The 26,633-nt window shown below is 35.2% G+C and overlaps 1 protein-coding gene across 3 annotated transcripts in view; it reads left to right on the top strand.

Moving 5' to 3' along the window:
• The window catches only part of LRBA (LPS responsive beige-like anchor protein), a 787,299-nt gene that overhangs the window by 96,675 nt on the left and 663,991 nt on the right, over window positions 1–26,633 (top strand). For all 3 annotated transcript variants that reach the window (XM_033215458.1, XM_033215456.1, XM_033215457.1), the window contains exons 6-17: window positions 1,418–1,539; window positions 1,623–1,749; window positions 2,423–2,542; window positions 3,825–3,971; window positions 9,293–9,490; window positions 9,682–9,815; window positions 12,249–12,357; window positions 12,659–12,811; window positions 18,489–18,657; window positions 20,898–20,977; window positions 22,263–22,325; window positions 24,856–24,953. In XM_033215458.1, the coding sequence (XP_033071349.1) occupies window positions 1,418–1,539; window positions 1,623–1,749; window positions 2,423–2,542; window positions 3,825–3,971; window positions 9,293–9,490; window positions 9,682–9,815; window positions 12,249–12,357; window positions 12,659–12,811; window positions 18,489–18,657; window positions 20,898–20,977; window positions 22,263–22,325; window positions 24,856–24,953 (1,520 nt within the window). The remainder of the gene's footprint in view (window positions 1–1,417; window positions 1,540–1,622; window positions 1,750–2,422; window positions 2,543–3,824; window positions 3,972–9,292; window positions 9,491–9,681; window positions 9,816–12,248; window positions 12,358–12,658; window positions 12,812–18,488; window positions 18,658–20,897; window positions 20,978–22,262; window positions 22,326–24,855; window positions 24,954–26,633) is intronic.

Genomic DNA, 26,633 nt, shown 5'->3' with positions numbered 1-26,633 from the left:
GATTATAGGCGTGAGCCACCGCACCCGGCTAATATCTGTCTCTGTGATTGTATTAATAGCTATCCTAGTTAGTATGAAGTGGTATCTCATTGTAGTTTTGATTTGCGTTTCCTTTATGACTAATGATATTGAGCATCTTTTTATGTTTTTATTGGCTATTTGTATATCTTTTTTGGAAACATGTATATTGAGATCTTTTGCCCATTTTAAAATTTTACTTGTGCTTTTATTATTGAGTTGCAAGAGTACTTTATATATTTTGGTTACAAATCCTTTATCATTTATTCAGTTTGCAAATGTTTACTCCATTCTTGTGGCTTGTCTTTTCACTTTTTTGATGGTGTTCCTTAAAGCACAGGTTTTAATTTTAATGAAGTCCAATGTATGTATTTTTTCTTTTGTCACTTATCCTTTTGGTGGCATAATAAGGATTTGCCTAACCAAAGGACACCAGGGCCTTATGCTAATACCACAGTCTTCATCCCTGTTACTTTATATTAATGGTAGGTTTTGAAATTGGTAGTATGAGTCCTCTAACTTTGTTCTTCTTCTTTTTTTTTTTGAGACGGAGTTTTGTTCTTGTCACCCAGGCTGGAGTGCAATGGCGCGATCTCGGCTCACTGCAACCTCCGCCTCATGGGTTCAAGCAATTCTCCTGCCTCAGCCTCCTGAGTAGCTGGGATTACAGGCACCCACTAACATGACTGGCTAATTTTTGTATTGTTTTAGTAGAGACAGGGTTTCACCATGTTGGTCAGGCCAGTCTTGAACTCCTGACCTCAGGTTATCCGCCCACCCTGGCCTCCCAAAGTGCTGGGATTACAGGCGTGAGCCACTGCGTCTGGCCTGTTCTTTTTAAAGATTGTTTTGGCTATACAAGATCCTTTTATTATGTAGTATGATCTTTTAAATAAAAATCTAAACCAAGTGGTAAAGCCATTTGTATATTGACCTCTGAATAAAAATATTATGAACTAATCTTCTTCAGTTTTATATTTGTAGTTTTATAAAAGCAGCATATACCAAGTTTTTCTCTTTTCTCTTTCCATTCCTGTCCATCTTTCTCTATTCTAATACCTTAAAGTTTCATCATATTTCCAATTTGTTATCACTTCCTATCTCTTTTAATTAGAATCTCTGTGGATATGTTCATTTTAAGAAATGAAGAATATAAGATTCATGTGTCCAGGTTACACTGAATTTTTTTCTTTTAATTAACATTACTAGGTATTAGGGAAAATTAAAAAGTTACTACAAGTCTTCTTCCAGATAAAGAGTCTTCTTTCAGATATTTTGATTGTGTCATAAAGTAATGTGATGTAGTACAAATATATGTAGCATTGCAAAGTCTTATTTTCATGATTTTAATAATACAGCTTTTCACGTGAGTTAATAACTCAAAGTTTCTTTCCTTTAGGCTATTGCATTACCTCCTATAGCCAAATGGCCGTACCAGAATGGTTTCACATTTCATACATGGCTTAGAATGGATCCTGTAAATAACATCAATGTAGATAAGGATAAACCATATTTGTATTGGTATGTATTTATTTAACTGTTAAAACCTTACTTTGAAACTGAGAAGAATATTTAGAGGTAAAATGAAAACCTGATCTTTATAGTTTCAGAACCAGCAAAGGTCTTGGCTATTCTGCTCATTTTGTTGGAGGCTGTTTGATTATAACATCAATAAAGTCAAAAGGAAAAGGCTTTCAACATTGTGTGAAATTTGATTTCAAGCCACAAAAGGTACATAATCTTATTGAGTCATAGTTACGTTAACAAGCTATGCTAGTCATCAAAATGCTTAGTTTTAATGTTATTCAGATAATAACATGCTAAAGCACAACTCCATTTTTACTGTTTCAAAAGATGAAGCTTAAATCACTGGATAATTGACCTCTCTGATTTGGATATGAAAAAGATTGCAAATTTAGTTATTTATGGAGATTAAGGGAGATACAAATAGGATATATCTATGGCATTTATTTTACTGTTGCAAATTTAATATGTGTTTACTTTTGTACCTTAAAACTTAGAGGTTAATAAATGGTTCATCAACAAAATGTATAGGTAGATAGGTAGTCAGATAGATTAAGCAAATATGGCAAAAATTTGACAATTGTGGAATCTAGGTGGTGCAAAAAGGGGGTGTTGTACTTGATTTTCAGATTTTTGGGGTATGTTTGAAAATTTCCATAATAAAAAGCTGGAAAAATAATCTAGTGATTAAGTTCTTATCAGTTGAAAGGCCCATGAATAGATAATTGTTCCAGAAGGTAAATATTAAATTTAACAAAGATAGTCTTGTTTTATTTTTAGGTTGAATTACAACTTATCATTTAACTTTTACTCATCAATATGGTTGCGTTATTGGGATAACTGTTATCTTTGTATTTTTAACTGTTTTTTGCTTCTTCAGTGGTATATGGTTACCATAGTGCACATCTATAACCGATGGAAGAATAGTGAACTTCGATGTTATGTGAATGGTGAACTGGCTTCCTATGGAGAGATAACATGGTTTGTCAACACTAGTGATGTAAGTAGTTTCAAAATGTTGCAATGAAAACAATGATTTTAAAAGCATGAGTTTTTTAAACAAGAAAAAGTTTTACAACTTGAATATAAAATTCAAAATATTACAATGGTAGATTTTTATAAACATAATTTGGCTAGCATGTTAATTTGTTAATAGAACTTAATATGTAACTAAAATATTAGTCCTTGTTATAAAATTATTCCGTATAGGTAGAAATAAGGATTTATAGCTAACAGGGGCTATATCTGGGGAGTGGGTCATTGGTTCATTTATCAAAATGAACGAGACCTCCTCTATAGGGTTCTGATCATTTTTCTGAATTAGTTAAATGATGCATGCTTATAAATCTTTCATATAATTCTAACTGCTATAGATAACTAGTATGCTGTAACATTTACAGGTTTCAAAAATAAATCTATAGGTTAGAATGAAATTTACAATGTTTTTCCTGTAATTATTTTTTTTAATAAAAACTTGAAAAATACAGAGCAGGAAAATGAACATAAAGTATATTACCCATACACCATTAACTCCTCTTTTCATATCCTTTGCTACACATATATACATATTTTGTAATGCTAACCTTAAGAGATCAGGGTCCTGAATCAGACAGACTTAGGTTTGAATCTCAACTCTGTCGTTTATTGACTGTATGACCTTACCTAAATATTAGGCCTTAGTATTTTTCCTCCTGAAAATGGACATAAAATAATTCATACCTCAGAAAGTTGTCATCTGATTAAATGAGATAATATCCATAAATCTATTACCAGAGTGCCTTATGCAGAATGAGTGCTCAATAAATGTTAGCTCCTTTTTAATACAAAAAAGGGCTCGTATGTAAGTATCGTTTTGTAACCTGTTTTTTCTTACATTAACTTTTACTGAGTGCTTTTTGTATTCCAGGCATTGTAATAAATAGCTTTATTTTCAAAAAGCCCCAGCAACCTTGCAAGATAAGCATTATTATAATCTTCATTTTACAGATTGGTGAAGTACAAAGAGGTTAAGTAACTTGCCGTACTCAGTGGCATAGGATGCAGGGATTTGATCTAGGGGGGAGTTGGCTTGAGAACACACGTGTTTCAAACTTTTCTATATCCCCTAATATCATTACATACACATTTTTCAACATTCTTTCTAATGGTTTTATGGTATAAATTATTTTAGTCTATTTAGATACAGTTTAGAATGGACAAAACATTTATAATAATATAGGTTTTTATTATTTTTGGAGTTTTTTTTTTTTTTCTAATTCCTTTTTTTTTTTTCCCCTTTACAGACCTTTGACAAATGTTTCCTGGGCTCATCAGAAACAGCAGATGCTAATAGAGTATTCTGTGGCCAGATGACTGCAGTTTACCTTTTCAGTGAAGCTCTTAATGCAGCTCAGATATTTGCTATTTATCAGTTGGGCCTGGGATACAAGGTAGTTTACTTACTGTTTTGTGCTTAACCAGTGTTAGTTCAGCTTGATTTGAAGGTGGGTTATACATGGAGAGTTTGGTTAATAGATACAAAAAAAAAAAAAAATGAGACCTACTATTTGATACCACAGTAGGGTGACTATAATCAATAATAACTGTACATTTTAAAATAGTGTAATTGGATGATTTTCAACTAAATAGATAAATGCTTGAAGGGATGGATATCCATTCTCCATGATGTGCTTATTGCATGTTGCATGACTGTATGAAAACATCTTATGGGCCCCATAAATATATACACTTAAAATGTACGCACAACAAAAGAGATGTGTGCAGATGGTAACCAGAAAAGAGTAGGAGTAGCCAAATTAAATTAGACAAAATAGACTTTAAGTCAAAAACTGTCAAAAGAGACAAGGACGTTTTATGATGATAGGGTCAGTTCGCCAGAAAGATAGGACAAATATAGATATATGTACATAACATCAGAGCTCTCAAATATGTGAAACAAACTGATAGAATTAAAAGAAGTAGATAGCAACACCATGATAGTAGGAGACTTCAGTATTCAACTTTCAATAATGAATAGAACAACCAGACAGAAGATCAATAAGTAAACAGAAGACTTGAACAGCAGTGCAGCCCAATGTATTTAGCAGTAATATACATAACACTTGATGAAACAACAGCAGAATGTGCATTCTTCTTCTTCTTCTTTTTTTTTTTTTTTGAGACAAGAGTTTCGCTCTTGTTGCCCGGGCTGGAGTGCAATGGCACAATCTCAGCTCATTGCAACCTCCACCTCCTGGGTTCAAGCGATTCTCCTGCCTCAGCCTCCCAAGTAGCTGGGATTACAGGCATGTGGCACCACATCTGGCTAATTTTGTAATTTCAATAGAGATGGGGTTTTGCCATTTTGGTCAGGCTGGTCTCAAACTCCTGACCTCAGGTGATCCTCCTGCCTTGGCTTCGCAAAGCGCTGGGATTGCAGGCGTGAGCCACTGCGCCTGGCCTGCATTCTGCTTAAGCACACATGGAACATTCTCCAGGATAAACATGTGTTATGCCACAAAGCGAGTGTCAACAAAGTTAAGATTGAAATTATACCAAGTGTCTTTTTTGACCACAGTAAAATGAAACTAGAAACCAGTTGCCAAAGAAAAACTGGAAAGTCCACCAACATGTAGAAATTAAACAACACACTTAAAACAGCCATTGGGTCAAAGATAAATCACAAGGAAAATTTGAAAATATCTTGAGACAAATCAAAATATAAGCACAACCTACCAAAACTTACGGGATTCAGTGACCTCAGTCTGGGAGAGAAGATTATGGTGATAATGACTGATAAGAAAGATCTTAGATCAGTAACCTAATTTATACAGTATGGAACTGGAAAAAGAACAAATAAAGTCAATGTTAGCAGATAGAAGGAAATGATAAAATTTCGAGCAGAAATAAATGAAATAGAACAGCAGTCCTCAACCTTTTTGGTCCCAGAGACCAGTTTCATGGAAGACAGTTTTTCCACAGACCATGGGTGGTGGGGGCACAGGAGGGATGGTTTCGGGATGATTCAAATGCATTACATTTATTGTGCACTTTTTTTCTGTTATTATTATATTGTAATATATCATGAAATAATTATATGACTCACCATAATGTAGAATTGGTGGGAGCCCTGAGCTTATTTTCCTGCAACTAGACGGTCCCATCCAGGGGTGATGGGAGACAGTGACAGATTATCAGGTATTAGTTTCTCATAAGGAGCACGCAATGTAGATCCCTTGCATGTACAGTTCACAATAGGGTTCACCTTCCTATAAAAATCTGATCTGATAGGAGGTGGAGCTCAGGCAGTAATGTGAGTGATAGGGAGTGGCTGTAAATACAGATGAAGCTTGGCTTGCTTGCCCCCGCTCACTTCTTGCTGTTGTTCCTAACAGGTTACATACCTGGTTAGGGACCCTTGGAGTAGAAAATAGAAAAGTAGTGAGAAAAAAATCAGTGAAACTAACAGGTTTTTTTTTTTTTTTTAAATTAAACATCAGCAAAATTGACATTCTTACAAAGACTAAGGAAAAAAGAAGAGTACATAAATAAGTAAAATCAGAAATTAACGAGGAGGCATTATAACATGCCATAGAAATAGAAAGAATGATAAGAGAGTGCTATGAAAAGTATGCCAACAAATTGGGTAATTTTGGAGAAATGGATAATTTTCTAGAAACATATGTCCTACTGAGACTGAATCAAGAATAAATTTTAAAAATCTGAAGAGACCTATAGCTAGTAAGGAGATTGAATCAATAATAAAAACTTTTCAACAAAGAAAGCTGAGGACTAGATGGCTTCACTGGAGAATGCTATCAGTTATTTAAAGAAGAATTAACACCAGTTCTCCTCAAATTTACAAAAATTTTAAGAGGAGGGAACATTTTCAAACTGATTTTATGAGGCCAGTGTTACCTTGATACCAAAGCCAGATCAAGATAGTACAAGAAAGAAAACTATAGACCATTATCCCTGATGAATATTGATGGAAAAATCCTCAATAAAACACTAAGAAATTGAATTTAACAGCACATTAAAAGAATGATATACATTGTCAAATTAAGATTTATTTCTGGAATGCAAAGATGGTTCAACATGAAAATCAGTCAATGCAATGTACCACATTAACAGTGAATTACAAAATCCATATGATCATATATCAGCTGATACAGAAAAAGCATTTGACAAAGTTCAACACTCTTTCTTGGTTTAAAAAACAAACAAAACACTCAACAATCTATGAATAGAAGGAAACTACCTCAACATAATAAAGTATTATATATGAAGAGCCCATGACTAAAAAACGGACAGTTTTGCCTCTAAAACCAGGAACAAAGCAAGGATGCTTATTCTTTCCATTTCTATTCAACATAGTATTTGGAAATCCAGTTAGAGCAATTAGGCAAGAAAAAGAAATAAAAGGCAACTAAATTGGAAGGGAACAAGTAAAATGATCTGTTTGTATATGGCATGACCTTGTATGTAAAAATCCCTAAAGATTTCACCAAAAACTGTTAGGACTAGGAAATGAATTCAGCAGAGTTGCAAGGCACAAAATCAGTACACACAAATCAATTGTGTTTCTATGTAGCAATAATGAAGTAATAATGAACAGTTTGAAAATTACAAAAACAATTTCTTTTAAAATAGCATCAAAAAGGATAACATACTTAGAAATAAACTCAACCAAGGTGGCAAAAGAGCTGTACCCTGACTCCACCAAGGAGGCAAAAGAGTTATACACTGAAAAATACAAAATGTTGCTGACAAAGAGACCCAAATAAATGTAAAGACATCCCTTGTTCATCTTGTGGAAGATTTAATATGTTAAAAATCCATACTACCTAAAGCAATCTACAGATTCAGTGCAGTTCTTATCAAAATACCAATGGCATTTTTTTGCATAAATAGAAACACAATTATAAAATTAATATGGAATCTCAAGGGATTCTCAGTAGCCAAAACAGTCTTTAAAAAGGGGAACAAAGTTGCAGGCTTTACACTTCCAGATTTCAAAATTTATTACAAGGTCATAATACATAATGAAAACAGTGTTAGACTTGCTTAGACACATAGGCCAAAAGAACACAATATAGTGTCCAGAAATTAACTTTTGCATATACGGTCAAATGATCTTTGACAAGTGAGGCAAGACCACATATTGGGGAAAGGACAGTGTGTTCAACACATGATGTTGGGAAAAGTGGATATCCAGATGCGAAAAATAAGAAAAAAAAGTTTTATGCTTAATTCATATTATATGTTATATATAAAAATGAGCTGAAAATGGATTAAAGACCTAAAAGTAACATGTAAAACTGTAAAACTCCTGAAAGAATACATAAGGGAAAAGCTTTACAACATTGAATTTGGTAGTGATTTCTTGAGTAATTGTGATACCAAAAGCACAGGCAACCAAAGCAAAAACAGACAAATAAGATGATGTCAAAGTTATACAGTTCTGAGCATCAAAGGAAATATCCAGCAGAGTGGAAAGGTAACCTACAGAGTGAGAGAAAATATTTAGCAATCATATGTCTGATAAGGGATTAATACCCAGAATATATGAATCTTATAACTCAACAACAACAACAAAACAATTAAAAATGCATAAAAGAGTTGAGTAGACATTTCTTTACAGAAGATATGAAAATAGTCAACATACGAAAAGATGCTCAGTATCACTAGACATTAGAAAAATGCTAATTTAAATTACAGCGAGCTATCGCCTCACCATTTAGAATAACTCTTCAAAAAAGAAAACAGAAAATAACAAGTGTTGGTGAGAATGTGGAGAAATTGGTACTTTTGTGCACTGTTGAGGGGAATGAAAAATGGTGCAGCTGCTATAATATGAGGTTCCTCAAAAAATTAAAAATAGAACTTCCATGTGATCCAGTAATCTCACTTATGGGATATATACAAAATAATTGAAAAGAGGATCACGGAGACATATTTTCACACAAGAAATAGGGTCACAAGGAGATATTTGCCCAGCCATGTTCATAGTAATATTTTCAATAACTCAGAAATAGAAGTAACCCAGATGTCCAGTAGCAGATGAATGGATAAAGAAAATGTGACAGACAACACACATAAACACACAGGACCGTTATTCAACCTTAAAAAACAAGGAAATCCTGTCATCAGCTAAAACATGGAGGAACTATGAAGACATTGTGCTAAATGAAATGCTTTGGTCACAAAAAGGCAAATACTGTATGATTCCACTTATATGAGGTATCTAAGAGTCCAACTCATAGAAACAGAAAGTAGAATTGTGGTAGTCAGGGACTGATGGGGAGCAGGAAATGGGGAGTTGTTAAATGGCTACAGAGTTTCAGTTTTGCAAGATATAGAAGTTCTAGAGATTTGCTGTTTAGCAATATGAATACAGTTAATGTTCCTCAATTACGCACTTAAAAATACTTAAGAGGGTAAGTTGTATATTATATACTTTTGACCACAATTTTGAAAAAAGAGTATAAGAAAAAAAGATAAAATGTGATCTGTTGGTCACTTTTACATTTTTAAGGTAAGGTTTTAATGTCAAGTTGACTTGATTTCCATTATATCTTTAAATTCAGCCAATTTTAGAAGTAAACAAAGAGGGGTCCTCTTATATGATACTGGTAAAAGATTATCAACAATATGATACTGTTAAAAGATTATCAACGGTCTACCTCCTTAAAATTTTACACCTGTGTTGATTTGTACTTAGATTCTCTTTTTGTGGCATACTATTTAACTGTTTTTAATTAATTCTTAGGGTACATTTAAATTCAAAGCAGAAAGCGACCTTTTCCTAGCTGAGCATCACAAACTTCTGTTGTATGATGGGAAACTCTCTAGTGCCATTGCGTTCACATACAATCCACGGGCTACAGATGCCCAACTTTGCCTTGAATCATCTCCTAAGGACAACCCTTCAATTTTTGTTCATTCACCACATGCTCTCATGCTCCAGGTACTAACTGTGATCTTTTAAGAAAATTTATATTGGTAATTTTTGATGTGTTATTGAGATGTATTTGGTAGCTTCTGTTAAATACATGGAATGTCACATTTTAGTGTTTCTGCATTTATTGTTGTGCCTTATTTTTAATTGTTTTGGAAAAGAAATCATTGAAGTCTTTACTGTGTTTTTGATCTTACAAGGATGTAAAGGCAGTTTTAACACATTCCATCCAAAGTGCAATGCATTCAATTGGAGGAGTACAAGTACTATTTCCACTTTTTGCACAGTTGGATTACAGGCAATATTTGTCTGATGAGGTTGATTTGACTATATGGTGAGTGCTTTTGTTTCTTTAATTTGCTGTGAGGGTTACTTTCATCACTGTTGAGCTATACAATATTTTGTCTTTCAGGTTTTGTTGTAGAGTCAAAATAATTTAAAGAAACTTGTGAACTATAAACTGTATTACAAGACTATATTAATTATGTCAGTATTAACTCAAGTTCTTACTTATCAGTAGGAAATATGGAAGCTGTAAGAAACACAGTAAATTGGTTTTAGAATAATGTTATAAATGGCAATAATGGGTTACTCAAAAATAAATACTTTTTTTGCCTAAATTTAAAATTTTTTTACTACCCATAATACAATAAGACATTTTTAATTTCTGAAATATTTTAAATTATTTGTTAATGATTTATTATGGAACTTTTCATATTTTAATTATTTATTACTGATTCCATTTATGTAATTGGAAGCCAAAAATTTTAAAGGCATTATCTGAAGTGAATTAGTCTTTTTTAAAAAAAATTAGATTGTACATTTAGCACATTTTTCTCTCGTGTTGTAGTCCTGAGTCTAAAAAAGACAAAGGGATGTGGGAAAGGAGTTTACATTTCTCATGGCTGTATATTCTAGTGAAACTGTATATAGTGAAATTATTGTTTCATTTGTAGTGAAATTGTTTCATTTGTTACTTGAGAAATTTAAATGACTTTTACATTCTCTCATTTTGAAATTCTCCCTTTGATTTTTGCTTTTATATGTAACTTGATGTCTACCACCAATGTATATAATAATGGAATAGTTTTGTCCTGATTATTTTCAGGTAACAATTTTTTTTAAAAAAGAAAAAGTTATCAAATCTAGTATTTGTCAACTTATATTTTAAAAAATATAAAATTACCCTGACATATTAATACTTTATAGAATTGTTTTGTTCCGTGTTCTAACAGGGCTTACTTACAGTTTTCCCCCTCCCCCCTCCCCCCCCCCACCTCCCCTCCCCTCCCCTCCCCACCTCCCCTCCCCTCCCCACCTCCCCTCCCCTCCCCACCTCCCCCCCCCCCTCCCCCTCCTCCCCTCCCCTCCCCACCTCCCCTCCCCTCCCCACCTCCCCTCCCCTCCCCTCCCCCTCCCCTCCCCCTCCCCCTCCCCCTCCCCACCTCCCCTCCCCTCCCCACTCCCCTCCCCTCCCCCTCCTCCCCTCCCCCCCCCCCCCTCCCCTCCCCCTCCCCCTCCCCTCCCCCTCCCCCTCCCCTCCCCCTCCCCCTCCCCTCCCCCCTCCCCTCCCCCCTCCCCTCCCCCCTCCCCCCCTCCCCTCCCCCCTCCCCCCTCCCCTCCCCACCTCCCCTCCCCTCCCCACCTCCCCTCCCCTCCCCTCCCCTCCCCACCTCCCCTCCCCACCTCCCCTCCCCTCCCCACCTCCCCTCCCCTCCCCCCTCCTCTCCCCTCCCCTCCCCTCCCCACCTCCCCTCTCCTCCCCTCCCCACCTCCCCTCCCCACCTCCCCTCTCCTCCCCTCCCCACCTCCCCTCCCATCCTTCCTTCCTTCCTTCCTTCCTTTCCCCTACCTCCCCTCTTTGCCCCCTCCCTCATTTCCCCCTCCATGCCCTCCCCCTCTCCCTCACTGCTCTCCTCCCTCCCTCCCTGCCCTCCCCCTGTCCCAACCCCCCCCACCCTTATTGAAATTGCTGGCAGTGAAAGCACTGATGTGGGGGTGGAGATTGGCTGCCAGTCATGCTTTCTCTCTCTCTTTTTTTTTGGTGGGACTTCTCTCCGAGAAGGCAGTAACAACTGACCTTATTCCTTTCCCTTCTGGGAATCTTTAAAAATTGTAGGTAGTAGAGCATGGTTGTAGCCCCTGTTCAGTTTTAAAAGTGTTCAAGACTGACTGAAGAATTACAATTTTGTTGTTGGGATAATGAACAAACTTCTTAAATTAGTGTTCAAGGACCTCAGATTTGCCTACAAGTTAACTTTCTCATCTTTCTCTTCATATGCCCTCTGCTCCATTCAGACTGGGCAAGTCTGGAGCCCTAACACATTTTGAGGATTTACACCTTACTCTGTTTGCTCCACTGTCTTTTCTCACCTTTTGGCCCCTAACACTTCAAAGTTGTATATACTTGCTTATCTAAGTTATATCTATTCTTTAAGGCCTTACTATATTTTTAATAAGTATTTGTTATTGGTTGTTTTTGGAAGTTGCTCATTTTTCTCTATATCATGAACATTTGTCATTGTTTCTAAGTAATTCACCTATTAATGTGTTTGGGATAAAGTATATGAAATAAATATTTGAGTAACTCCTAGTCCTACATTAAAAATCTAGTTCTGATGTAATGTTGGAAGCAGTTTTAGTGGAGCTTCAATTTCTTTGAAATGGAGAACTTTTTATTAAGGTGAATGGAAGGGTTACATCTATCTAACCTAATTTAAAAAAATAGAATATGTTTTTTAATCGTTGCCTTTTTAAAAAATTGTAGTTCAACCTTGCTGGCCTTTATCATGGAATTGTTGAAGAACTCAATTGCTATGCAGGAGCAGATGCTTGCCTGTAAGGGCTTCTTGGTAATAGGATATAGCCTTGAAAAGGTAAAGTATATTTTATGTTTTTGATTCTTAATTTACAGGCCATACATTTGTTCTCTAAGTGGCTAAGGAATTCTGTCTGCAAGAATGTCTCCTTGGTTACAGAAAATTACCCAAACTAAAATAACATTTTGTTGTTTTACCTTGCCTCCATTCCTCTGTTAAACAAATGTGATAGTGAACTTCATGGCATCTTTAACTTTGAGCATAATTTGTGGGCCAACTTTTTTCCTGGTAGGGATAGCCTGTAATTCACTTACTTTGACTTGAATTTGTAATAACATTTGAACTACCTTTTTTGCAGTCTTCCAAATCTCATGTCAGCAGAGCGGTACTTGAACTTTGCCTTGCATTTTCAAAATATCTAAGTAATCTGCAGAATGGGATGCCCCTGCTCAAGCAGTTGTGTGATCATGTTCTTCTTAATCCTGCCATATGGATTCATACCCCAGCCAAGGTAATATATATCTATATATTGATATTGTTTTACTATCTTTGCTGTTTTTGTGCTTGAGAAGAGTGATAATTAAGAGGATTTTCTTTTTTTTAATGTACTATTTTGCAAGACTTCAGTGGATTGCTTTTTTTGACTAAGCATCCTTTTTTACTCCTCAGGAAAAATTGCAAATCTGTGTGTGTGTGTGTATTAATATATACAAAGAATATATACACACATACAAAGAATATATTCTGTGTAAATGTCATTATTTAAAAGATACAGGTATAGTCCTTATTTTCTGAAATTAAATGAAATAAAGTTTTATTTGAGAGAGACTTCATTTACTAAATGTAAATCAAAGTTAGACAGTTTTAATGTAATTAATAATGTTTCCTAGTAACTGTAGCTTTGTTCCATTGTAAATATGCATATATATATTTTTCTTTTTTTTTCTATTTCTTAAGAACTCACCCTGCGCCTGCTCTCTCTCTTTTTTACTTCACACTTTTGCCTTCCAACGTGATGAACTACTGAGTTTCATTCTTACAGGTACCACTGAAATGTCACTTTTTCCTTGAAGGCATGATATACTAGTCTCATGTAATCATTTTAGTTTCACATTAATTCAAATTATAAAAACATTTGTGCAATTTTTTTTTTCAGTTTTGTAACAACAAACCAATTAGCTCTATGTGAATGTAAATGAATTTGTGATAAGGTGTATGAACAAAATCTTTAATAAATCCTAATGTTGTAATACATTGTCCTAAAAATTCAGTAGTGGCAGTATTAAGCATAACTTGAAACAGAACATTGTATTAAATTGCATAATTGTATCTTATCTACAATTTTTGTTAGAAGTTGTGTTTTTTCAAGCCCAGTTTTCCTCTCTCCCCTTCTGCCTTTTGGTCCACTTGCAGTGTGTATCATTGTTTAAGTTGGAATAGCACCTACTTATTCTAGTTGTCAGAAAAAAGTCTGCAGACTTTTTTTTGCTTTTCTAGAGTCTTAATATCTTATTTTCAGCTGGTCTTTTAAAATGTTAAAGAGAAAAAACAGCTGCTGACTCTGATTGCCATTTGGAAATCATCAAAAGAGGCAGCTGGAGGTTGTAGCTTTTTATCTCCAGGTCAAATTTGACTTCATTTTCTTCCATGACCCTCAGTCTTATTTCTTTTTGAGGATTGTTTCAAGTTACTTTTTAAATCTTTTACTAGACACTTTTTTGTCTTACTGATCAGCATATTTGTAAGGCTTTGTGTCTCTTTTGATGTGGTCAGAAAGACTCTTATTAGATACTTAGTTGGAGGGGAATTAAAAAAATTCATCTTATGATTTTCTTAGTTTCCTAGTATTATTATACCCTATTTCTTATCTTCTACTTTTTAATAACTTTCCTCAATTTCCTTTTTAGAATTTGCAGTTGAGTTGATAATATTAACATTTTCTCCTGTTTTAGTCATCTGCTTTATGTATCCACAAGGGGTTTTATCCACTTTTATTTTATTGTAAAGACAGTCATAAAAAAGGGCAGATCCAAATTTTGTTTGACTTGAAGGTCAAATGTTTATCATGTGGGAAATTTTTTAAGAAGAATACAATATAATGCATACAAAATTAGGTTTAGGGTCTTGGAAGAAACATTTATAGATCAGTGGTCATAAAGTTTAAGCTTTATCAGCTTCATGGTCAATCCACCTCTGGGTAAAAGTTGAAGGTCTGGATGTGTGGATGTGAAAAGCTTTGCTTTTGGAAAAGGGAGCTACCAGTGATTTGTAGTTTCCATTTATCTTAGATCTGCTCAGAGACCATCTTTTTAATGACCTAGCAGGAGAGATGAATTTTCTTGTCTACCATGGTCCTTTGTGTGCTCAACAGATATTTGTTAAGTGACTACTTTATGGTGGATGCTGTGGATATGGTGATGAACAAGATAGACTTGATACTTGCCCTCGTAGAATTTAGATTTGGTGGGAAAGACAGATGTTAACACACAATTTGTGTGGCTATTGGAGTACATAATGAGTGAATGAGGGAAGGTTTATTCATAATTAGCATATGAGTAATCTTGAGGTCTTTCATTCATCTCTATATGTTGCTACTAAATTCTATTTACTTATTTTTTTGACACAGGGTCTCACTGTGTCACCAAAGTGGGAGTGCAGTGGTGTGATCTCAGCTCACTGTAACCTCCTTCTCCCCAGCTCAGGTGATCCTCCCATCTCAGCCTCCTGAGTAGTTGGGACTGTAGATGTGTACCACCACACACAGCTAATTTTTGTATTTTTTTGTAGAGATGATGTTTTGCCATGTTGCCCAGGCTGGTCTCAAATTCCTAGGCTCAAGTGATCCACCTGCCTCAGCCCCCCAGAGTGCTGGGATCACAGGTGTGAGCCATTAGGCCCAGCCTCTGTTCATTTTTCTTTTACCACAGTATCATTCTCAATAGACTAACTTTCTCCAGTTTTCCATTTCTTTGTCTAACTTATCACTATTCTGCCAGAATTCCAACATATTCTTTTTTTTAATTTGAGACAGAGTCTTGTTCTGTCATCCAGGGTGGAGTGCAGTGGCATGGCCATGGCTCAGTGCAACCTTGAACTCCTGAGCTCAATCAGTCCTCCTGCTTCAGCCTCCTGAGTAGCTGATACTGCAGGTGTGCACCACCATTCCCAGCTAACTTTTTACATTTTTTGTAGAGACCGGGGTCTTGCTTTGTTGTTTAGGCTGGTCTCGAACTTCTGGCCTCAAGCAATCCTCTCTCAGCCCCAGAAAGTGTTGGGATTACAGTCTTGAGCCACCATGCCCAACCCCAATATTTTCCTAACATATGATTCTTATCATTCCTTAGCCCCAGAAGTTTTAATGGTTTCCCATTGTTCTCAAAATGAAGTAGTTCCTTATCTAAGGACTTCATGTCAGTTATTATTTCTAGATTTTCTAGCTTAAAAATGGAAATATCCTCAGTGCATAGGGAGGTACCAAAAGGTTTCCCTACAGTGGTGGTTCTCAGTCTTGACTGCTAATAGAATCAGTTGGGGTAGGTTTTTAAAAACAAACAAACATAGAATCCCACCACTTCCACTGCAGATTCTGATTTCATCAGTCTGGTGTTACCGGTGGAGGGTGTCCAGGTTCTTGGTGTCTTGAACAAAGAATTGGACAAAATGCACAAGGCAAGGGAAGAATGAAGGAACAAAGGCAGAAATTTATTGAAAATGAAAGTACACTCCACAGTGTGGGAATAGGCCTGAGCATAGGGGCTCAAGAGCCCCGTTACAGAATTTTCTGGGGTTTAAATAACCTCTAGAGGTTTCCACTGGTTGCTTGATGTAGGCCCTATGTAAATGAAGACAATGCAGTAAAGTTACAAAGTCATTTACTTGGTGTGTGCCCTATTAAATGGAGAGGATATTTCTTGTCATAGCTGTAGTAGTGTTTCCATTTGATTTAGTTCTAGGAAGTCCTTAGGTTCCCTGCCTCTAGACCCTATTCTGCTGCCTCACTAGGATGGGACTCAGGCATCAGTATTTAAAAAAAAAAAAGTTTTCCAGTTGTTTTAATGTGCAGTCAAGATTGAGAACCATTGTTCTAACTCTAGGGAAACCTTTATTTCAACCATCATTTTTCTTGCTTGAAATTTTCTCTTGTATTCTGTCTGTCTCTTCTACTACTCATCTTCAAAGCCTGTCTTAATGCCTACTTTCTTAGTGAAGCTTTTCTTTATGATTTCAGTTTATTCTATAATAATTTATCTGTCCTCTGAATTAATAATATTTCATAGCTGTATGTTACTCAGTTACATATTGCTTCATGACTTTTTTCATGTTTTGGTGGGCATATTTATTATCTTTGATTTGTTTTGCTTAAATATAAGTGTATTTTTTTTTTTTTTATCTTTTCAATTGTATTTCAGCTACTTAGGGACAGCATATGTGCCATTGTATTTCCATGATACAGTGTTATGCATATAGTTAGATGTAAATATTTGCTAAAGGACTGAAACAACATGGTTAAGAATTTGAGCCATGTCACATTGTCTCAATGAGGAGTGGATTGGGCCTATCAATTTGAACAGCAGTAGCTACATCAAAATAACATTTTGCAGCAAATCAGTAGATCACAATGTATATGTATGCGTATAGACACATATATGGTTTTGTGAATTACAATGATCTTCCAAACCCTGCTTTTACGTGGTTCAGAACCTGCCACCTTTTTACCATGTTAGATTTATTCACTGACACTCTGATTTAGCCTTGATTGTTTATCTGTGGGGCACCTGGAAGATAGGTACCTACTTTTTTGCTCTCTAAAGAAATCCGTAGGTGACACTGAGGTACATTGCAGGTTTGAAAAGGAAAATGCCCTCATTGTCCAGGAAGGTAACATAAATGTTCAATTATAAATGATCAGTAGTTTGGTCTATGGTCAAGGGCAGAATGTATGTCCTATACTTAAAGTTGTTCAGCTTATAAAATATACCCTCTAGCAATAAAATGAAAAATTCTTGATTTCAACATGAGCGTAGAGCAAAAGCAGTTGTTATTTTTGCTGCTCTAAGTAATGGAGTATAGTTGATGAGTTTCAGACCCATAATTTCACTAAAAAAAAAATTTTTTTTGAGGCAGGGTCTCACTCTGTCGCCCAGGCTGGAGTGCAGTGGCACTATCTTGGGTTACTGCAGTCTCTACCTCCTGGGTTTAAGAGATTCTCCTGCCTCGGTCTCCTGAGTACCTGAAACTACAGGTGTGTACAACCATGCCTGGCTAATTTTTGTATTTTTTGGTAGAGACGAAGTTTCACGATGTTGGCCAGGCTGCTTTTAAACTCCTGACCTCAAGTGATCTGCCCGCCTCAGCCTCCTAACATGCTGAAATTACAAGACGTGAACCACCGGGGTGGGCTAATTTTTTGTTAAGATGAAATGTGCAGTGGTGAGGTAGCACTTGTATTATTTCTTTCTCTTACACATGAAGAGGTGATATTTTGAAGTTAATATAAAAATATATAACTGCTTATGTATTTTTTAGACTACTTATCAATGAGATTAGTTGAATCCTTTCCAAATTAGGGGACATGATACACATGTTGAGAGATTTTAATGTTATGATGAAAATGCTAGATTGGAATGTTTCTTGTAATGAGCTACTGTCATAGAATTCTGTTTTTCTAATACTCCAGTTAAGCTCTATATCTTTTTCTGTGGTTTTCTTTTGGTTTAGTTCTATTTATTTTTTCCTTTTGCGTTACTAGTACTTTTTCTTTTGAGTCATTTCAGCTCCTGATTTTCTGCAAATATTATATTTGAAAGAAATTCTAGATTTTTCAAACAACTATGCATAGATAGCGTAAGTAATAAGTCTATTATAAAGAGGTTACACATGCTTAGGAATAATTGCTGGTTGCTAAATAGGAATCACAAAGTTATTTTCATGGAATAATGCAGCAAAAAGTTTCCATATTTGATAATGCTGCTATAAAAGAAGAAATTACCTGGTTTGGTATTATAAGCAGTGTGTGTGCATGTGCTTGTGTGTCACTGGGTATGTGTTACCTAATATGAATATTATTATCAGGGTCAGCATTTTACTTTTTGGAAGAAGCATGGTGAAAATAAAACAGCCTGAAAGTGTTACTGGAAACAGATAAAATGCTGGTGGGGTTCTCTAAGTTCTTCATTTTTATTCTGTAGGTTCAATTGATGCTCTATACTTACCTGTCCACGGAATTCATTGGTACAGTCAACATATATAACACCATTCGGAGAGTTGGAACAGTGCTTCTCATCATGCACACGCTGAAGTACTACTACTGGGCAGTGAATCCTCAGGATCGAAGTGGTATTACCCCAAAAGGATTAGGTATATAATTTCTGTCTGTATATTAGTTTACACAAATGCAAATCAGGATTTAATTTTTCTTTTTGTTTTAACCAGTACGATCATATATTTGGGCAGCTTTTCTATATTCCATTATGGCAAAATTTTATTTTAATCTCATTGGTAATGTTAATAGTTTGTCCTAAATTGTGGTTTCTAGAGTTTAATAACTTGCTACTTGTATGGAAGAATACTACTTGTGCTGATGTGAGTTTTTTGGGGAGCTGATATGACTAGGATGGTTGTTGTAAGGCACTGAAAATGCCAAGAAATTTTTAATTAGTTTTTAGTAATTGATGCGAGATGGATTGTCACAATGAGATTCCTTGAAAATGGTGTTTTGGGAATATGGGGGTTTCTTACAGAAGTAGGAGTTATCTGCTTCTCTTAAAGATGTAATGAAATTACAAAATGTTAGTAATTATTTTCTTACAAAATGAGGACTAACTTGCTGAAAGGGCAATATTCATTCAACATGACCAGCAGTTCATATAAGGGGTCAAAATAAAACTTTTGACATAGAGTGGCTCTTTTGTTTGTAACTATAGCAGTCTCCTTGGAATTGGCTTACATCATAAAGTGAGGTAATCAGCTCGTGTAAACTGGCAGTTTCAGATACAACTTGATACAGGTATTCCGAGTATGACCATAGGACTGAATTTGTCTCACTGCATTTACCAGTTCTTCTGTGATGACTGTTTTCACATACTCGCTCCCTTTGTACTAGCAAGCAGCTGGTCCACTTTCACATCCATAACAACTTAAATCCAGTGTAAGAGCATCTGCCTATATAAAGTGTTTCCAGTGAAAGTCTCTTTTAGTCTCTCTGTTGTTCATTGATTTTGATTATATCATGTGCCCATTTCTGTGGTTGTAATTGCTCTGATTGCTTAGAATTGGAAGCATCCCCTACCTTGAAAGACATGGTCTGAAAGTGAAGGTGACTTCAGTCACTTGGGAAAAAGTAAGGGCTGTTGCTTGAAATTAAGAAATAGATGCTGGGGAGTCAATAACATACATTCTCATTGTAGTAAGAGGCTTTGGTTGTTTAGTGATTTACAAAGATTTTCACACTGGCATACTACTTTTTATATCACTTTCAAAATAAGCTTGGTTTAGCCTCAGAGAATCTGGTATCTGTAATTTAGCAAGCTGTGAACTTTTTAAGCTGGCAAGGTTGTGGCGGATCTAGAACTGGGTCAGAATTTTCTCATGACTATTTCATGGTGCTGTAGGTGTACCATGCATGTACTGTCCTAGGTGCTAGTTTTGTATTCTTGCCTGCCTTTTATAACTGATTAGTGACCTTGGGAAAGTCTCATTCTTCATATGAGAGAACTGGACGAATTTTGTGATCCTATTCTAACTGTAGTCTTATAGTCTTATTTTTTTTTTGTCTAGGAATCATATGGAACAAATTTTAAACAATTTTCTTCCTATTTTCATTGATCTGTTCAAGGTCATGGTGGTCCTATGCTTTGGTGGTCTAAGAACTATCTGTAAATAGTGATTAGTGGGGGGAAAATTATAAAATATATGAGCAAACAGCTTCCTAACTTAGGATCTTAGAACAATGAGTGTTTGGTTTCCAAAAGCTTTCTACTTGGAAATTATATGTTTGAGACATGAAAATTGATTTAATGTGAGCCATGTGTGACCAAGGACTTTTCCAAGCAGAGAAGGAGATGTCAGAGGCAGTCAACATAGTATTTCCCTTCTTCATGAATGATACCGTGTGGTGAGGCATTCTTTTTCAGATTTTTATATTAGCTTATATAATGATAACAGTAGAAAAATTTTGTCATACTGAATTCGTATATAATAATAACATTGACAGTTTAGATTTTCCTTTGTTTTTTTCTTTGTAAACTTCTGTTACCTTACTAATACTCTCAGAGTATTAAAATAAATGTATTATTATTGAATACAAATTTTATTTGTTACCTCATTTTTATGTTTTGGACATTCTTTGACCTATTCAAAGTACAAACTTCTTCATTGTAGTTTCAACATAACCTGTTTGTATGTTTGAAATATTGTGTATACAGTGCGTGTAAGATTGAACACTTGTCTTTCTGGAGGCATAAAAGAGGTCATTCTGTAGGAGACTGACCTTTATGTTTCTTACAAACAAATGGAAAAACTCGTGGGAATAAGAATTTTATACTTTGACAGCTTTGAGGTCCTTTAAATACTAACTGTGTATGTGTATTTTTTGAAAGATGGACCGCGACCTAGTAAAAAAGAAATACTTTCTCTACGAGCATTCTTGTTGATGTTCATTAAGCAATTAGTGATGAAGGTGAGTTCACATTCCTTATTCTGTAGCATACTGTGTATTGTGGCTTATAATTTCACATGAAATACAATCTTGTTTTATTTATTCTTTGCTTGGTTACTATGGTTACACATTGGAAAATACTTTGAAAGATGTTTCCATGTTTGTTCTGGTTCTTTTTTGGAGCCTATATGGATATAAATTGTTGCAGAATTAGGGATTGGTAGTTGTATTTTATGTTATATAAATTTTTTTAGTAGCTCAAGTGTGTTCATTCATTCCACAAATATTTACTATGTTTCTGTTAGTATTTGGCACTATACTCCTGAAGGAGGTTTCATTTTTAGCAGGCTCCTTGTACCTGACATTCAGATTTTGAGAAATAGTATTTCTGTATAAATGTACCAGGTAGGTGTATGAGCCTTTAGAAGTGGTCATATTTAGTCCCTTTTCATTCTATTACAGGTAAAGTAAAATTTGTCATTCTAAAAAAGGCATTTTGGTTTTATAAGATAGCAATATATAAATGTAGTTGTTACCAATATTTTGTCAGTATTTTCCTATATGATTTTATAATGCTTTATTAGTTGTCACTTAAGATTATGGCAAGTGAACCTAACTTTTAGTATACCTTTCAGATTCATATATCTTATTTCCATTTATTAAAAAAAAGTATCCTTTGAATTGTCTGTTTTATTGCTCATTCCCAATGCATACTATTTTTATTTTCCAATTTCTTTTCTTCTTGTGTGGTTTTTTTTTTTAAGATTGCAGCTTTTTTAGTGATTAATATACTCATAGAACAGGTTGAAAATTTTCATAATGAGCTCATATTTAAAAGTACAGTGTTTTTTTTTTTCCCCCAGTGAAATGACTATTTAATTTTTAGGTACTTGACATTTTAACTTGATAATTTCAGAAACTGTTCATTTTATTCTCCACATTTAATTTCAGTCAAAAAGATGTCTTCTGTATTTAGAGGCATAGTAGGTGTGGATATTACTTTTTAATTTATCATTACTTACTATTTTTGCTGACTTCAGGATTCTGTAGCTTTAGTAAGTAGGCTATCATATTATACAAGGTGTTGAAAACAGGAAGCTGATGTTAAATCTCTTTTGACCTCTACGTGGTCTGGAGCACTGATGTATTAGTGCTTCCCCAAATTTTTGTTTTACATTTAGATTCTCTATTACATTATATTTTTATATTTATAGTAGCTGACCAACTTGACAAATCTATGTGTATAATTTCTCTTTAAACATTTTTTTGCATGTAAACATAAGATACCTGTATTATGTTTTTGAAGGATTCTGGAGTAAAGGAAGATGAATTACAGGCCATTCTTAATTACCTACTGACTATGCATGAGGTAATATTTGAATTTTATATTTTGAAATTTTAACTTTTGAAGCTACATTAGACTTTTTTAAAAGTAAAAATTTAAAGAAATCTTCAATAATTATGTAACTGTAATGGGGAATAAATGTGTCTACTTAAGAACTAAGCCCTAGCAATCTTTATTTAAATATCCTTTATTACCACAAGATGAATCTTGAGAATCATCATGAAAAGCTTTAAAAAGTACTAACATTGGATTTCATTGAATTAATAATAAAGTATACCGAAGCATACTTTCAGTGTATTTCCAAAAACCGGTGTAACAAATGAAAAAATAGATTACGAAAATGACTAAAAATGATTAGGTTTTAAAAATTCGTAACACAATCTTCCCACTGACTTTACGTGTTCAAATATTAAACAACTCATTTATAATGGGATTTAAAATTATGTGTTTGAAAAGAAGGTTGAAAATTAAATAGGTTGAAATATCTGTTTTTCTTTTTATTTCTTAGTACCAGGAAAACGCAATATATGTCAGTTGCAATCTAACTAAATCATCTCTTTTTAGTTAGATTTTTACCTATAATTAGTATAACTTTACCTATAATTAGTAAAACTTAGGAATTGATGGGATATATCATAGCATTTTAAATGATAATTTATACTCCTATATTATAATTAATATCTTGTGAATTAATAAATATATTTTAGTATGGAGTAGTGCCTTCTTTAATTTTTAAATAAGGGATAATGATTGGATCTCTTTGTTAATTCAAGTATAAAAGAATGTCTTAAATTTTGTGATTGAGTAATATTTGACTCAAAATCATTAATGATTATATTTTTTCCTCTTGAATAGGCAATTCTATTAATTTTTAGATTTTTCTGACCAAATATAATATTTGAAGAGTTTTCAGGTGAATTTCACGTGATCTATATATGTGATTTTGTTTTTATTAACCCTAAGGGACTGAATAAAGTACTTTATATGAGATAAACTGGAAGTCACAGTGATTCCTTATTGTTAGGAAAGTTTCAGGCCTGTAAATAACACTTTCAAAGATTCAGTGTCCTAGCTCTAGATCATCTGTTTAACTTACTGAAAATTAGGTATATAAGTAGCTTCCATAGCAAAAATTCCAAAGCAGTGAAGGAAAACTAGACTTAGGGCAACCAAGTTAACTAAATTCTGTTAGCTGTTTGCCTTTTCCTTTTTGGGTCAGTATTGTCCAAGTTGGCTCTAATGATATGCATACATATTGGTGTATGCAGCAAAGGTAGTGAAGGATTTTCATGAAGATTTTTTTGGGGTCTAGAGCTCATGTATGTTCCTGTGCTGTTATTCTGTAAACGTTATCAAATACTACCACATATTAGTGGTATGTTGACGAAGTAAACATTTATTGTTTATCTTTATAGTGACAATAGGTAATACTGTATATGAAAACGATCCGGTTATCATTTCCTACAAAGTGTTCTTTTAGAACTAGTTTCTGGAGAGGCATAGTGAATAAAATATTCCAGGTCAGATAAGTTTAAGAAATGATACATAATATCTTGCCCCTACCACTACCACCAGATTTGCAACATTTATTAGCATTTTAGAAGCTCTAATATATTTTTCTGTAGTAAAGAATAACCCTTCCCCACAATTTCTTGATATATAAGCCTTCCTTAAAAAACAATAATGTTGGATATACTGTTTCTATAGGTTATGTTTTACAAAATCTTGATTCAGTATAACATAAAAGGCATCTTATTTCTTTGATTAAGAAATTGTTTTGAAGCCGGGTGCAGTGGCTCACGCCTGTAATCCCAGGACTTTGGGAGGCCGAGTTGGGAGGATTATGAGGTCAGGAGATTGAGACCATCCTGGCTAACATGTTGAAACCCCATCTCTACTAAAAATACAAAAAATTAGCCAGGCGTGGTAGTAGGCACCTGTAGTCCCTGCTACTCCGGAGGCTGAGGCAGGAGAATGGCGTGAACCCAGGAGGCGACAGAGCGAGAGACTCTGTCTCAAAAAACAGCAACCACCAAAAAAAACCAAATAAATTGTTTTGAGGTCAGGCACAGTGGCTCAACCTGTAATCCCAGCACTTTGGGAGGCTGAGGTGGGCAGATCACTTAAGGCAAAGAGTTCGAAACCAGCCTAGTCAACATGGTGAAACCTTGTCTCTACCAGAAATACAAAGATTAGCCAGATATGGTGGTACACACCTGTAGTCTCAGCTACTAGGGTGGCTGAAGCACGAAAATTGCTTGAACCTGGGAGGCAGAGGTTACAGTGAGCTGAGATCACACCACTGAGCTCCAACCTGAGTGAGAGAGTGAGACTCTGTCCCCCTGCACAAAACAAGAAGTTGTTTTGCTATTTTATGTATATTTGGAGTTACAGAGGTGAATGTGTACATTTAAAGAACATAATTTGTTAAAAATAACTATCACAGATAATGTCTACTTATATTTCTGATGTTGAAATTTCTATTTCAGAAGTATTCAGTATTCAACTAAGTTGTTTTTTTCCTCATTAAAAAAAATTTCTAAAATGATTATAGGATGACAATCTAATGGATGTCCTACAGCTGCTTGTTGCATTAATGTCAGAACACCCTAACTCTATGATTCCTGCTTTTGACCAAAGGAACGGGTTACGGTAAGAGTTAATATATCAAGAGTTTTTAATATATTTCATATAAGGGATTAGTTTGGAAATATTTGAAAGCTTCTTAAGTATGAAAAGTATTATTGAAACTTACATATGACATCAGTTTATAGCTTGAAATGAGTTAAGATTTAAGACCCATTTATTATCATGCATTTTTTTCAGTGAATCTTTAATTATAGAGGCTGTGTTACTATTTGTTACTATTTAATTTGTGAAGACAGATAAATGATTCCAGTATTTTGTATGGTGAACGCTATTATAGAGCTACTGTATTGTTGACTTCTTTAGCAGAATTATCTTTAGGTTGTAGAATAGTATTAAATAGTGTTCAGTTGTAATCCAAGACAAGCTCTCTATCTTTCCTTTAAAATATCACTTCCACCGCCTCCCACTTCAGACTCAGCATTGTATTAGTGTGCTTAGGCTGCCATTATACCATAGATTGGATGGCTTACACAACAAAGATTTGTTTCTCACAGTTCTGGAGGTGGGAAGTCCAAGATCAAGATGCCAGTGGGGTTGGTATTTGGTAAAGACTCTCCTCTTGGGTTGCCTACATCCTCTTCCTTGCTGTGTTCTCACATAGCAGAGAGAGAAAGAGAGCATGAGTGAGCTCTCTGGTGTCTCTTCTTACAACAACATTACTCCTACTGGATTAGGGACCCACTCTTATGACCACATTTAACCCTAATTATTTCCTTAGAGACTCTATCTCCAAATACTAATGATAGGGTTTCAACATAAGAATTTTTGGTATATGCAATTATTTGGTCCATAACAGTGATCAACAACAAAAACAGAATACTTCTATTTTACACATAAGGAAGTTTAAAATCTTTTGTTTAATGAAAAAGTGTCTGGGCGACAAAAGTTTAGCGACTAGTTTGCTTAATCATCAGCTACAGAAACTAATTTAATTATCGAGTTATAGTAAATTCCCACAGGGATTTTTGTTTGTTTGTTTGTTTTTGAGACAGTTCTCACTCTGTCACCCAGACTGGAGTGCAGTGGTACGATCACGGGTCACTGCAGCCTTGACCTCCTGGGCTCAAGGGGTCCTCCTTCCTCAGTCTCCTGAGTAGCTGGGATTACAGGCATATACCATCATGCCCAGCTTATTTTAAAATTTTTTTTTTTTTTTTTTTTGAGACGGAGTCTTGCTCTGTCACCCAGGCTAGAGTGCAGTGGCCGGATCTCAGCTCACTGCAAGCTCCACCTCCTGGGTTCACGCCATTCTCCTGCCTCAGCCTCCCGAGTAGCTGGGACTACAGGCGCCCGCCACCTCGCCCGGCTAGTTTTTTGTATTTTTTAGTAGAGACGGGGTTTCACCGTGTTAGCCAGGATGGTCTCGATCTCCTGACCTTGTGATCCGCCCGTCTCGGCCTCCCAAAGTGCTGGGATTACAGGCTTGAGCCACCGCACCCGGCCTAAAATTTTTTTGTAGAGACAAGGTGGACAAGGTCTCACCATGTTGCCTAGGCCGGTCTTGAACTCCTAGGCTCAAACGCACATTGATCTTCTGTTACAGATTCTTTATTTGGTATCTTTTAATGCTCATTCTCTACAAGATAAAAAGTAACTTTATTCATTACATTTAAGGGGTTTATTTTCAGAGTTCTCCAGGAAAACAGAACCAATAGTGTGTGTGCGTGCACACACACACGCATG

This window comes from Trachypithecus francoisi, unplaced genomic scaffold (assembly GCF_009764315.1).
Source record: "Trachypithecus francoisi isolate TF-2019V2 unplaced genomic scaffold, Tfra_2.0 Lachesis_group1, whole genome shotgun sequence".
In the NCBI taxonomy this organism is placed as follows: Eukaryota; Metazoa; Chordata; class Mammalia; order Primates; family Cercopithecidae; genus Trachypithecus; species Trachypithecus francoisi.
This window is presented reverse-complemented; position numbering and strand designations above follow the sequence as displayed.